Below are 13749 nucleotides of genomic sequence, written 5' to 3'. Positions count from 1 at the left end.
TGGACTTAACAAAATGGGCTTGGCCCCATTATATTTCTATTATGTATTTGTTTCTTATTACTAGGTTTAATGGGCATGGGCTTATTATGCCACCTAAGCAAGGGCACACTTGTCAATCCTTGTATTTGTGTAGTGTTTTTTTTTTATCAATAACAATTTCATTAATTCACCAAAGAGATCACATAAGGAAGACAAACACACTTATCTTCCAAGTACAATAAAGAAAACCAAAGAATAGGTGGAGACAAAAAATAACAACTTAGCCCAAAACATTGAATCCCTTTCTACCCCTTATTTAGCTAAACCATCAGCTAGAGAATTGGTTGATCTTTTGACCCAGCACATTTTAACTTCCAAGGATGACCCCATTCTCATCCCTAAAGACACCCCCAATCCCTGATTGTCCAGGGTTTCCCATACTACTCCCATCAAAATTTAATTTCATGAACCCAGCAGGTGAAGGTGTCCAAGACACACTCATCACTGACTTGGTCTGTGTGCTCTTTGCTATTTCACCCCACTTCCTCAACATGCCATCCATTGTGTAACCTGTGAATAGTTCCGTAGATATTAGCCACTGTACAACCCTAAAATGAATGATAGCCTTTAGTTCTTCCACCCCTCTCTCAGCCGCTGAGAATATCCGAAAGTTTCTTTCTTCCCATATTGTCCAAGATACTGCATCCCTCAAACCTCTCAACATAGTCCTTCCCCTTTTCCTACACCACCTGAAGCCAGAAGGGGAAAAAAGGCCCTGCGGATCTGATGGAGGGTTCCATCTACACCCAAAGAGGGTAAAGGCCATTCCCAAATTGACCTCGCAAAATGATAAGACACCAGTAGGGAAAAGCCCATTCCCAAATTGACCTCGCAAAATGATAGAGGGGACCTCATGAGGAGGACTGATGGGGTTTTATCGGAATTGAAAGTAAAGTTGGTAGAGCTGCTTAGTTTGTTAGCTCCCTGCATAGTCTTTGGTTTCATAAAAAATGGAAAGTATAAGGCGAAAGCTTTTGTTTCTAAGAAATGAGGACTTAGCTTTCTAGAAGAAGAGGACTTAACTTTTTAGAGGAGGAGAACTTAGCTTTTTGTAGCAATTCCCATAGATGGCGCCAATTGATGAATCAATTTTTATTGATGTATCGATTTTTTGGATAAGTACCTCATCAGTGACGTATGCTCCCAAGTGGCTTGTGACTCAGAGGCTGAAGTGGAGCTCCCTAATAGCGAGTTGTCTGGTGGCGAGCTACCTAGTGGCAAACTGCCTAGTGGTGAGCTCCCTGGTGGTGAAATGCCTGGTGGCGAACTACCTTGTCTAGCTGCTTGGTGGTGAGCTGCCTAGGGGCGAGTTGCCTGGTGGCGAGCTGCCTAGTGGCGAGTTGCATGGTGTTGAGCTGCCTAGTGCCGAGCTACCTTGATGAGGTGTCGGGCTGACCAGGTGCCAAGCTGACCAGGTGCTGAGCTACCGGGTGACGAGCTAGATTGATGAGCTTCCTTGCTCTTTAGAGACCTGCAAGGAACCAAATGTCAGAGGATCCGGGGTGGCTAACCCGGCGAGGTCGCTCCGATGCTTAATTCAGTACTCTCATAGTAGACTGTGAGCTAAAAAATCATAAAGTATGAGAACTATGATATGCCTACTTGCTTACTTGCTCGCTTCCCTCTTGCCATTGGGGTTGGTGCCTTTATATAGGCATTGTTTGGCGTGGGCTTCACACACCACATTCGAGATTTCTATAGGGTCGTTTATGTGGTTCGAGATTCCTAGAGGTAACCACCATGCACATTGACCACCCTCTGGGTCGTTCGACTCATGGGCCAACTTCCAAGGAACGTGGGAGTGTTAGGATATGCATGCCGAATTTGTCGGTGATCATGTCTTGCAGGTCACCAGGTCGGCGCCTGTGCCAGGCCGCCAGGTCGCGCCAGGGCCAGGTCGTGCTAGGGCTAGGGCGCCAGCTCGTGCCTGTGCTAGGCTGCCAGCTCGTGCCAGGGCCAGGTCGCGCCAGGGCCAGGCCGTGCCTGTTTCAGGCTGCCAGGTGGGACACCATCAACTTGGCTAAGGCAAGTTGTTGCCAGAGTGGTTATGGGTGTCTCCTAGTTGTTCTGAGGTGCCATGTGTCACAATATCATTGGAGGGCCAAATCTGCCCTCATCAATAATCATAGGGGGCGTTTTACAACATGAATACTTTTGTTTTAATTTGTTTTTGAAATCGTTACATTAACAAAAAAATACAAATTAAAAAAATGTTTTTGAATTCTGCTCTTGTTTTGGAAAAGAAATACAAATCCGCCCTCATCATTTGCCCCCCACTCCCAAGCCGAAAGTAACTCAGTGAAGGGAGTAGATTTCTCCTTTTGGTCCGGAATGAATAATTCGATGAGCTCGTAAGCGTCGATTCAATGCCTTAGGCTCTGGGAGCGACTCACAGTCCGCTCCTTGATTTTGCCCATGCTGAAGAGGCGATTGGGTCTTATGTGGTGAAGAGGTCTTCGCTAGTTCGGTATTTTGTCCCTTAGGCTCTGGGAGCAACTCGTAATCCACTCTCCTTGGTATTTGATTTTGCCCATGACGAAGAGGCGACTGTGTCTTATGTGATATTTTAGCCCATAGGCTCTAGGAGCGACTCATAGTCCACTCTCCTTGACTTTTCCCATGCCGAAGAGGCGACTGGGTCTTATGTGATATTTCAGCCCATAGGCTCTGGGAGTGACTCGTAGTCCACTCTCCTTGACTTTTCCCAAGCCGAAGAGGCGACTAGGTCTTGTGACGAGGAAGCCTCTTATCAGTTCGTCAATTCGCGCCTGGCCAAGCCGCTAGGTCGGCGTCTGCCCCATGTCGCGCTAGGTTGGCGCATGTGCTAGGCTGCCAGACCGCCAGGCCGCGCGCTGGCCGCCTGGTGGGTGCCTTAGAGCTATGATTGTGCTGCATCAGCCTCATAATGTCGGTCACCACTCCTACAAGAAACTACTAGGAGCTCGACCTTTGGGGGCAGCACTACTAACTTTGGATCGCCAGCTCACACGGGAGCCTTGGAAGGCTGGACCAACAAGGGTGCTCATGTAGTCTGCGGGCCGCCAACTCCACGGAAGCCACAAAGAGCTCATCTTTGTAGAGGGGACCTCATGAGGAGGACTGATGGGGTTTTATCTGAATTGAAAGTAAAGTTGGTAGAGCTGCTTAGTCTATTAGCTCCCTGCATATTCTTTGATTTCATAAAAAATGAAAAGTATAAAGCGAGAGCTTTTGTTTCTAAGAAATGATGACTTAGCTTTCTGTAAGAAGAAGAGGACTTAGCTTTTTAGAGGAGGAGAACTTAGCTTTTTGTAGCGATTCCCACAGACGGCACCAATTGATGAATCAATTTTTATTGATGTATCGATTTTTTGGCTAAGTACCTCGTCAGTGGTGTATGCTCCCAAGTGGCCTGTGACTGAGAGGCTGAAGTGGAGCTCCCTAGTAGCGAGCTGTCTGGTGGCGAGCTACCTAGTGGCGAACTGCCTGGTGATGAGCTCCCTGGTGGTGAACTGCCTGGTGGCGAACTACCTTGATGAGCTTCTTGGTGGTGAGCTGCCTAGGGGCGAGCTGCCTAGTGCCGAGCTGCCTGGTGGCGAGTTGCCTAGTGCCGAGGTACCTTGATGAGGTGTCGGGCTGACCAGGTGCCGAGCTGACTAGGTGCTGAGCTGCCTGGTGACGAGTTAGATTGACGAGCTTCCTTGCTCTTTAGAGACCTGCAAGGAACCAAATGTCAGAAGACCCGGGGTGGCAAACCCGGCGAGGTCGCTCTGATGCTTAAGTTAGTACTCTCATAGTAGACTGCGAGCTAAAAAATCATAAAGTATGAGAGCTACGATATGCCTATTTGCTTACTTGCTCGTTTCCCTCTTGCCATTGGGGTTGGTGCCTTTATATAGGCATTGTTTAACATGGGTTTCACGCACCACATCCGAGATTTCTGCGAGGTTGTTTATGTGGTTCGAGATTCCTGGAGGTAATCGCCATGCATGTTAACCACCCTCTGGATCGTTCGGCTCGTGGGCCAACTTCCAAGGATCGTGGGAGTGTTAGGATATGCATGCCAAATTTGTTAGTGGGCACGTATTGCAGGTCGCCAGGTCGGCGCCTGTGCCAGGCCACCAGGTCGCGCTAGGGCCAGGCTTCCAGCTCATGCCAGGGTCAGGCTGCCAGCTCGTGCCTGTGCCAGGCTGCCAGCTCGTGCCAGGGCCAAGTCGTGCTAGGGTCAGGCCGCCAGGTCGCGCCTGTGCCAGGCTACCAGGTCGTGCCAGGGCCAGGCTGTCAGCTCGCACCTGGGCCAAGCCGCTAGGTCGCACCAGTGCCAGGCTGCCAGCTCGTGCCAGGGCCAGGTCGTGCCAGGGCCAGGCCGCCAGGTGGGACACCATCAACTTGGCTAAGGCAAGTTGTTGCCAGAGTGGTTCTGGGTGTCACCTACTTGTTCTGAGGTGCCATGTGTCACAATATCACTGGAGGGCCAAATCCGCCCTCATCAATAATCATAGGGGGCATTTTACAACATGAATACTTTTGTTTTAATTTGTTTTTGAGATCGTTACATTAACAAAAAAAAAATACAAATTAAAAAAATGTTTTTGAATTCTGCTCTTGTTTTGGAAAAGAAAAACAAGTTGATTTTGTTTAAAAAAAAAGACATGTTTTTGGAACCAACAAGATATTAGCTTTTAAAACAAAATCAACTTTTTTAGTTATTGATGTAGGCATACATGGCAGGCCCAATGGCGTGGATGCACATGGTAGACTCAGGATGGCGATGCATGGCACAATGCAGATCGCATCCTGGCCATTCGCTCATAACTAATTCCAGGCAAGTTCAGCTATAAATAGGTGGCGTCACTATGAGGTAAGGCATCTTGGCATTTATTTCTCTAAGCTCTCTAACTTTCTGGTGACTTTATTTGAGCTATTCTACTCAGGCCTTGTCCGACTCCTTTACTATGCCCTTGCTAACTTGATTGCCGGAGCGTCCGCCTTGGGATAACACTCAGGGCCTCTGACATGCTTCTTCCTCCACAGGTGTGACTTACAGGCCCTCAGTTCTATCAGCCCTCAAACACATCAACAAATCGTCATCTCAGAAGCATATTTACATTATTGCCCTTAACCCATCCTTGGCAGCAACAGTTATAGATATTGTATGATTTATTGTATATGAAGTTGAATAATGAGATGAAACCATGTTTCTGAATAATCATTACATGATTTCAGTTTTAAAAATAAAAAACAAACACAGCTAAAAACATGTTTTCTTATGTTTTTATTTTATGAAACAATCTGCAATCTGCTTCAAACCAGATGGTTTTGATTTATTTTTGAAAGTGACAACAATGGAAAGATGACAACCTCTTGAACTGAGGGGAGAGAATTGGGCGGATGCTGAGTTGTGCAAATTGTCACGTTGACGGCAAGATATAAGTGGAGGCCCGAAAACGTGGGTTTTGCGGTGCATTCGCACTGAATTTTCACACGTCCATCTAACCCTTAGGACCACAACATACATATTCGGATGAACCCATTGATTAAACGATTGTGATGGGTTCATGTATATCTTTGTCACGTTGTAGAGTTGACTTGACTGGAGAGAGAAAAAGAAACGAATTTCAGTCTAATCCTAGGGTGGAATTAAGATTTTTAGGGTTGGATTGAATCTTTACCGTTAATTGATGTTAGATCTATGGGCAGGATGAGGTTTATAGGAGGTATTAATTGATCATTTTCATAATGAAATAGATTTCAAATTTGTCTTTGTGAAATATTTCGAACTTGTCAAGTAGCTAAAAGTCATTGCTTGAACGTTTCAAAGGTTCTTATCTATCCCCCTTTTTCTTTGTCTTGATGTCCATTAGTTTCTCATATTCTAAGTTTACATTATTCAATGTATTTACTAACATCAAAGTTGGGTTTCTTATCATGCACAGTGCAATTTGTTCTTTCAAAAGACTTTTCTGTAGAGCTTAGATCTTGCTTCTAGCGGTTTAGGAATCAAATGATAGCACGGTATTTTAATAAATAGTCTTTTTCATATTGCAATATATTTCGAATTTTAATAAATAGTCTTTTTAATAAATATATTTCAAAAAGTCGTCGCTTTAAGCGGTGGGTGTAATATGTGGCCAACTTCATTGAGTCAATCAAAGGCTATGCTTAGTTTGAAGGGAAAGGTAAGAAAAGAAAGAAAAAGACGAAAAAATCAATACAAAGTATGTAAAAGTTTTTCTACCTTTCCCTATATTTTCCTTCAAATCAAACATAGCCTAATGGATTCATCTCTATCTCTAGATATTAAATTCCATCACTTATCTACCTAATTAATATGTTAGCGTATTCTATCAATGATGATTTAAAAATTGATTTTTGATTAAAAGATTAACTGGGTAGATCCTTCACATCACATGATGGGTCCTAATGCTCAAAACATGATAACCCAAAGTCTCCAGATTTAGCTACAATTAGAATAAGATAACCATGTCCAAACATGTTTTAAAATTGCTACATCAGTCAAAAACAAAAACATGTTTTTAACTGAGTTTTTGTTTTGAGAAGTAAAAAACAGTTTTGATTTAAAATGATGTTTAAAAAAGAACAAATTTTAGAGTACAGATGTTGTTTATGACAAGGTCCTAATGCTCAAGCCAACTGATTTTGTTTTGCTTTTAGAACTTATAACAAGAAAATAAGTCGATCTATGTCACATTAGATAACAAGAAAAGAAGCCAACTGATTTCAAGCCAACAGATTTTAAGTAAATCTGTAAAATGGGTGTTCGAGTAAATGACCAAAAAAGTCACATTAGATAACATCCTAATGGTCCATGCACAGTGGAAATTTTCTTAAGTGGACAACTTTGACTTGGACTAGAAAAGCTCAAATGGACAAACACAAAGACTATGTCAAGAGGAATGAAGCGCCACCGGAGAAGATGTTGTCAATCTAGAAGGTGTAGACTAACCATGTTCATTCTATCCCTGTAAATCTAGAGGAAGTAGGATTATTTTCAAGAAAACTGCTTATGAACGCCAACCATATCCCAACTGCTAATTAAGGTTGGACCCTAATTATGAAAATAGAAATTCAGAAAATTTCAAGGTTTTTAAAATCGAATTGGACAATGAATTGGTCAGGGTCCGGTTTTCGGTTCGAACGGTCCGACTGTTTAAACCGAACGGATGGCCCATTCTGACAAAAAAATAAAAAATAAAAATTGACCAAACCGTTGAACGGTTCAAACAGTTCGACCACCCAGATCAGCGGTTTACTGGCCAAATCAACGGTTTTTGGAAAAATAATGATTCTGAGGTAAAACGGAATTGACCGGTTCCCGGGTTTTCCAGTCCGACCGTCTGGTCCGGTCCTGTTTTGAAAACCGTGGAAAATTTAGAAAACAATGCCATAAATGAGTGAAAACGCACTTAGATAATAATAAGTTTGGGGTTTGTTGAGCAGTCAAAATAGTTCATCCTTCTACTCTGGTAGCTAGGATGGGTTTTACTTTCATAGTGGATAAGGTCACGTCTCCATGGTTTTTGAAAAATTGAGAATACTGGATGGGGTGGTAATCAATTTAGGGTTTAAGGTTTCATTAATTAATCTATAAGCAACCCAATTGAATTAAATTTCTGGATGGGCTAATCTCCAAGGAAGTTTTTAGTTAGAACCCTCCAACAGAAGCTTCAGACACTGCTTGGGTCTGGTTCTTATGCAGAACAGATATGAAGATGGATGGTTCTCTCCACTATAAATTCACCAGGCCAATTTCGAATGATAATTCTCACCCCAGAAGCCAGAATCCGATGTTTCTCTCTTATTTAATTTCTATCAAACCAAACACCGTACAGACTAGAAGGACAGATTTTTGTAATGATCAATCAAACAAAACTAATACAGCTTCACATCCAAACAATGTATATGGATTAACCATGAATCAAAATACATCAATTGATAGAATTTCAATAGAAACAAGATATCAAACCGGTTTTGGTAATTGCATTTAATTAAAATGAAGAAGAAACATTAAACTAGAATATAAATTCCTAATATTTCTGGTAGTTCATACTTCACCTCCCCTCAGTTCAGAACAAACCTGAATAGTTGAGAAATATGAACTTTTAGAAAAAAATATTTCCATCCATAGTCAATTTATGTGCAAGCAATTATGATCAGAAAGTCATTCATATTTCCTTCATTTTAAGTATTAAGGATTGATGCAGAAGATCTTCTCTAAAATTCCTCTCCTTCCATCTAATCTGATCATCATTTGTAATTTATTATGATGGAAGCTACATATCTAGACCTCCATTTTATTTTGGATGTGCAGGTAAAGACTAGTAAGGACGCTGCCCTACATAGTTGCCTCGAGGAGCATAGTTGCAAATGACAAAGTCCCAGCCATTGTTGCAGTGAACCTTAGCACACCCAAGACGAACTGAGCTTCTCCAGACCACCTGAGTGTAGTGGCCGCAAACTTTTCCGGCAGCACAAGAGTTGGAGTTGTAGTTGTAGAACTGCTTTTCGTTTACCCACATCTTCACAGCATTGGTCCCCGACAGGCTAGGCATAGCAGCGGCGAGGTTCTCGCCATAGGGTCCATTGGAGTGCTTCATGGCACAGTCGCCAATCCTCTGATTGGCGTATCTCTGAGCGTAGCCCGCCAGCGTATTGTCCCATGTCATAGGGCCAACCCCCACTGCTCGACGAGCTTCGTTGTGGGCATTTATGTAGTCCTGTGGGGAGTCTTGAGCTTCAGAGACATGGAGCAAGGCTAGGCCAACCATCAGAATGAAGAGGGACGATTTAGCCCTACACAACGCCATTTTCAATACTCACAGACTACGGTAGAGATCGTTGATGAGAAAATATAAGCGTAGAGTAGAGTATTTATAGCCCAAAAGAGAGGAATATTCAAAACATGTGCTTCTCGACAGATCTTATCAACTGAGCCACGGGGATATTTTTATTGTGACATAAGCAAGTTGACGTAATCAATGCAGAGTTACATGACGTCATAATACTCATCAAGGTCTTTGAGTCAATGAATTATCTATAAACTCCCTTAAATTTACGAAAAAGTAGGTACAGGTTCAATGCAGATTTCTGATTTCCATTATAGAGCTATAAACAACCAACATTCTATACACTAGGGGTGTCAATTGGACTGCATTTGGTCCAATCTGATCTGGTCCAATGTGAGTCCATTATAAATGGAGCAGGTCCAATCCAATCCAATTAATAAATGTTTTGGACCAATTCGGACCGGTCTAATTCAATGTTTGGACCATCCAATCTGTTCAAATTTATTTTGATTTAGATTGCTTTCAACCCAAACCCGGTCCATTGACACATATATTCTTATCTTGTATCAATGGACCAGATATGGCTTAATCTAACCCAATTCAATATAAATTTGTTACGGATGGACTAGGTCCAATCCAATCTAATAAATATTTTGGATCGAATTAGTCCAATCCAATATGTCTTGTTGGCCCGTCCAATCCGTCCAAATTGATTTTCTTGCCATCCTAGTTTCTTGCCATGGAGTTATAGTTTCTTTTTTTTGCCATGGAGTTATAGGCATTGGGCTGGCTCTCGGAGCCATTGAAGAAGCTCCCTACCGAACCAGCTTCAGTCATATTAAGCCTTATCTTAGCGTAGCCTTATCTTCTCTATGAGTCTTATCTCTTATGTTTTGGTTGGTTTTGGTTTTTGTTTTCATTATTCTTTTAGGAGTTTGTACCTATTGGTTAGCCGAGATCCTCGCAAGAGGGAGTGAACTCAGACTTTGTATATATTCTCTACAATCATTTGCTGAAACAGAATAGAAAGAAAATCTTTTCCTTCAACCTGAAGTTTCTCATGGTATCAGAGCGAGGAACATTTGACTGTCGCACAGCCTTCTGAGTTTGCAAATTTCGATCATTCTGGATCTCTATTCGTGGAGCAGATCTCTGAGGATTTTTGTAGAGCCCTCTTTACTTCCGTTTGTCGAAGCTGGTATCTGTTCTTCGCTGAAACCAAGAAGAAACCTTGCTTTGACTGATCAATCATGGCGGATGGAAGAGAGAAGCGGAATGAAGGTGAGGGCGGAAGCAGAAAGGTAGTCTCACCATACTACTTGACTGCCAACAACAACCCGGGTAATATAATTACCCAAGTTCAATTGAAAGGAGATAACTACGAAGAATGGGCTCGAGCAATGCGGATGGCGCTCCGAGCCAAGAAGAAGATCGGATTTCTCGATGGGACTATATCTCAGCCCACAGATGATTCACCGGAATTAGAAGACTGGTGGACTGTAAACCCGATGCTGGTTTCATGGATCCTCAACACGATAGAACCGAGCCTGCATTCTACGATCACGTATATGGAGGCCGTGAAGGATCTATGGGATGACATCAAAGAACGGTTTTCAGTAGGCAATGGGCCAAGAATTCAGCAACTCAAGGCAGATCTCACGAACAGCAAACAGGTCGGTCTCCCAATCGTGACATATTATGGAAAACTGAAACAAATCTGGGAAGAACTTGCTAATTACGAGCAAATTCCGACATGCGTCTGTGCGGGCTGCAACTGCAACATTGCTGCAAAGCTGGAGAAGAGACGGGAAGAAGAAAGAGTCCATCAGTTTCTGATGGGCTTGGATGACACAGTATATGAAACAATGCGTTCCAATATTCTGGGCACCGATCCGCTGCCAAACTTGAACAAAGCCTATGCCATGGTGATACAAGAGGAGTGGCTGAGAACCGTGACCCGCGGCAAAGAGGAAAAAAGAGAGGCGATGAGCTTTGCTGCGCAAGCACAAGGTGGCACAAAAAGAACGGGACACAACACAAAAGAGAAATCTGGAGTGTGTACAAACTACGGACGAACAGGACATGAGGCTGAGAGCTGCTTTCAACTCATCGGCTACCCGGAATGGTGGAGGGACCGGCCGAGATCTATTGGAAGTGGGAAAGCTCGAGGCCAAGGAACACAAGGCAAAACTGGTCGTGATCGTAGAAGCGTACAGAGAGCAAATGCTGCACAAGCGGTAGGGGAAACCTCTGAACCAATTCACGCGACAGAGGGAGATCATACAGCATTCGGTGGATTGACTAATGAATAGTGGTCCACTTTTCTTAATCTCTTGAATTCTTGCAAACCCAACACAAATGAGAAGTTGCCAGGTATGAATTGGATAAGTGATACAGGAGCTTTACACCATATGACCGGGAACTTGAGTCACTTGCATGATACCGAGACCGTGACTGGTTGTCAGGTTTGATTGCCTGATGGAAAGCATGTCATGGCAATAAAGAAAGGGACCGTCATTTTAAATAAACACATGAAACTTACTAATGTGCTTTATGTTCCTCGTTTGAATTGTAACCTGATATCTGTGTCGCAATTATTAGAGGAGTCAAATTGTAATATCCAATTCACTAATAAGTTTTGTGTTATACATGACCGCACTTCGAGGATGGTGATTGGTGCGGGTGAACTACGCGGAGGGCTCTACTGCTTCAAAGGTGCGTACTCAAGCAATGTTCACAAAGCAGAGGTCGAAGCTTCATACAAGTTATGGCACAAGAGAATGGGTCATCCCTCCGAGAAAGTAATTAAACTTCTTCCTGATTTGAACATTAAATGTGGTAGCGGAAATAGGGCTTGTGGTGTTTGTTCAAAAGCCAAACAGACAAGAGGTACGTTTGATTCTAGTGAAAATAATGCTAAAGGGACTTTTGATTTGATTCATTGTGATTTATGGGGTCCGTACTCTGTACGGGCGTCTTGTGGTGCCTCATATTTTTTGACTATTGTTGATGATTTCTCGCGAGCCGTTTGGATTTTTCTACTTAATGACAAAAGTGAAGTGGGCAAACCGCTGCAGAACCTCTTCACTATGGTTAAACGCCAATATGACAAATTGGTGAAGATAGTTAGAAGCGATAATGGTACTGAATTTACTTGCTTGAAGGAATATTTTTCTGAGCAAGGTATAATACATCAGACCTCATGTGTTGAAACACTGCAACAGAATAGACGTGTCGAGAGAAAGCATAGACATATACTGAATGTTGCCAGAGCCCTTAGATTTCAGGCTAATCTCCCTATTGAGTTTTGGAGAGAGTGTGTTATGACAACTGGTTATCTGATCAACAGGACCCCCTCCACTCTCCTTTTGGGAAAATCACCGTATGAGATGCTGTATGGGCAGAAACCAAGCTACAAACATATACGAACGTTTGGGTGTTTGTGTTATGCACGAAGCCTAAATCGTACCAGGGATAAGTTTGCTAGTAGAGCCAGACGTTGTGTCTTTGTAGGATACCCCTTTGGCAAGAAGGGGTGGAGAGTTTATGACTTAGAAAACAATGAATATTTTGTGTCTAGGGATGTGGTGTTTTTAGAAACTGAGTTTCCTTATGCTATTGAAGAAAAACAAGTTGAACGCGGACACAATGATGGTAATCTTGATTATAACCAGGTGGTGACTGAAGTAAATGACGAGGAAGATAGTGAAAGTAAAAGAGACAGTACTTGTGAGGTCATAAGAGAGGCAGAGCAAAGCGACAAGTGTGAAAATAATGAAGGGGAGCATGATGTAAGGGGGGGGGGGTTCTATAGAAGTAATGAATGCAGGGAATGAGCAGCTTGGACGAGGCCATAGAGTGATGCATCCTTCCACTCGTCTCAAGGACTACATCATACACACCACATGGTGTTCCAACCATAGTCTGAGCCCTTCTGCCAGTTCATCTCGCCAATCTCACTCCTCAGGTACTCCCTATCCTATAACACATTATGTGAATTGTGATAAATTTTCTTTGTGACACCGCTCTTTCTTAGCAGCTGTCGCAGCTAGTCATGAGCCCCAGAGTTATTCAGAGGCTGTCAAGGACTCTCATTGGAGAGAGGCAATGAGAAAGGAAATTGAAGCTTTAGAGAACAATGGAACCTGAACAGTGAAGGACTTTCCACCAGGGAAGAAGGCTCTCGGAAGTAAATGGGTCTACAAAATAAAGTACAACTCAGATGGCATAATAGAGCGGTACAAGGTGCGTTTGGTGATATTCGGAAACAAACATGTTGAAGGGATAGACTACAAGGAAACATTTGCGCCTGTGGCAAAGATGGTTACTGATGAGGGCAGATTTGGCCCTCCAGTGAAATTGTGACACCTGGCACCTCATGCCCACTAAGTGTAGCCTCTTGACAACTAGACAGCTCGCCATAGGCAGCTCGCCATAGGCAACTCGCCATAAGCAGCTTGCCACAGGCAACTCGCCATAAGCAGCTCGCCATAGGCAACTCGCCATAGGCAACTTGCCATAGGCAGCTCACCATAGGCAGCTCGCCATAAGCAGCTCGCCATAGGCAACTCGCCATAAGCAGCTTGCCACTCGCCATAGGCAGCTCGCCCTAGGCAGCTCGCCACTAAGCAGCTCGCCATAGGTAGCTCGCCACAGGTAGCTCCCCACAGGCAGCTCGCCACGTGCAGCTAACCACAGGCAGCTCACCATAGGCAGCTCGCCACAGGCAGCTCACCCTCAGCCTGGCAACTTAGACAACTCGGCATTGCATAGGCAGCTCGCCACTAAGCAGTTCATCCCCAAGTATCGCAGGAAGATCTCCTGCATGACAACCTGGCCCAGACACCGACCCGCCGGCTGACACAGGCGCCGACCTGACAACCTGGCCCAGACACCGACCCGCCGACTGATGCAGGCGCCGCCC

At 43.8% G+C, this 13749-nt stretch overlaps 2 protein-coding genes across 2 annotated transcripts; one reads left to right on the top strand and one right to left on the bottom strand.

Annotated features, from left to right (window-relative positions):
- Positions 1 to 8186: 8186 nt before the first annotated feature.
- LOC104593971 (basic form of pathogenesis-related protein 1-like) lies at positions 8187 to 8897 on the bottom strand. The gene has a single exon (XM_010254096.3). The coding sequence runs from the start codon at positions 8844 to 8846 to the stop codon at positions 8358 to 8360; it is 489 nt and encodes a 162-aa protein (XP_010252398.2). The 5' UTR covers positions 8847 to 8897; the 3' UTR covers positions 8187 to 8357.
- Positions 8898 to 10075: 1178 nt separating this feature from the next.
- LOC148791899 (uncharacterized) lies at positions 10076 to 11137 on the top strand. The gene has a single exon (XM_088888321.1). It carries the CDS (start codon positions 10076 to 10078, stop codon positions 11135 to 11137), a length of 1062 nt encoding a protein of 353 aa, XP_088744447.1.
- Positions 11138 to 13749: the final 2612 nt, after the last annotated feature.

This window comes from Nelumbo nucifera, chromosome 5 (genome assembly GCF_055504915.1).
Source record: "Nelumbo nucifera cultivar China Antique chromosome 5, China Antique-T2T, whole genome shotgun sequence".
Lineage (NCBI taxonomy): Eukaryota > Viridiplantae > Streptophyta > Magnoliopsida > Proteales > Nelumbonaceae > Nelumbo > Nelumbo nucifera.
The sequence above is the reverse complement of the archived record's forward strand: the minus strand, read 5'-3'. Positions and strand labels throughout refer to the sequence as shown.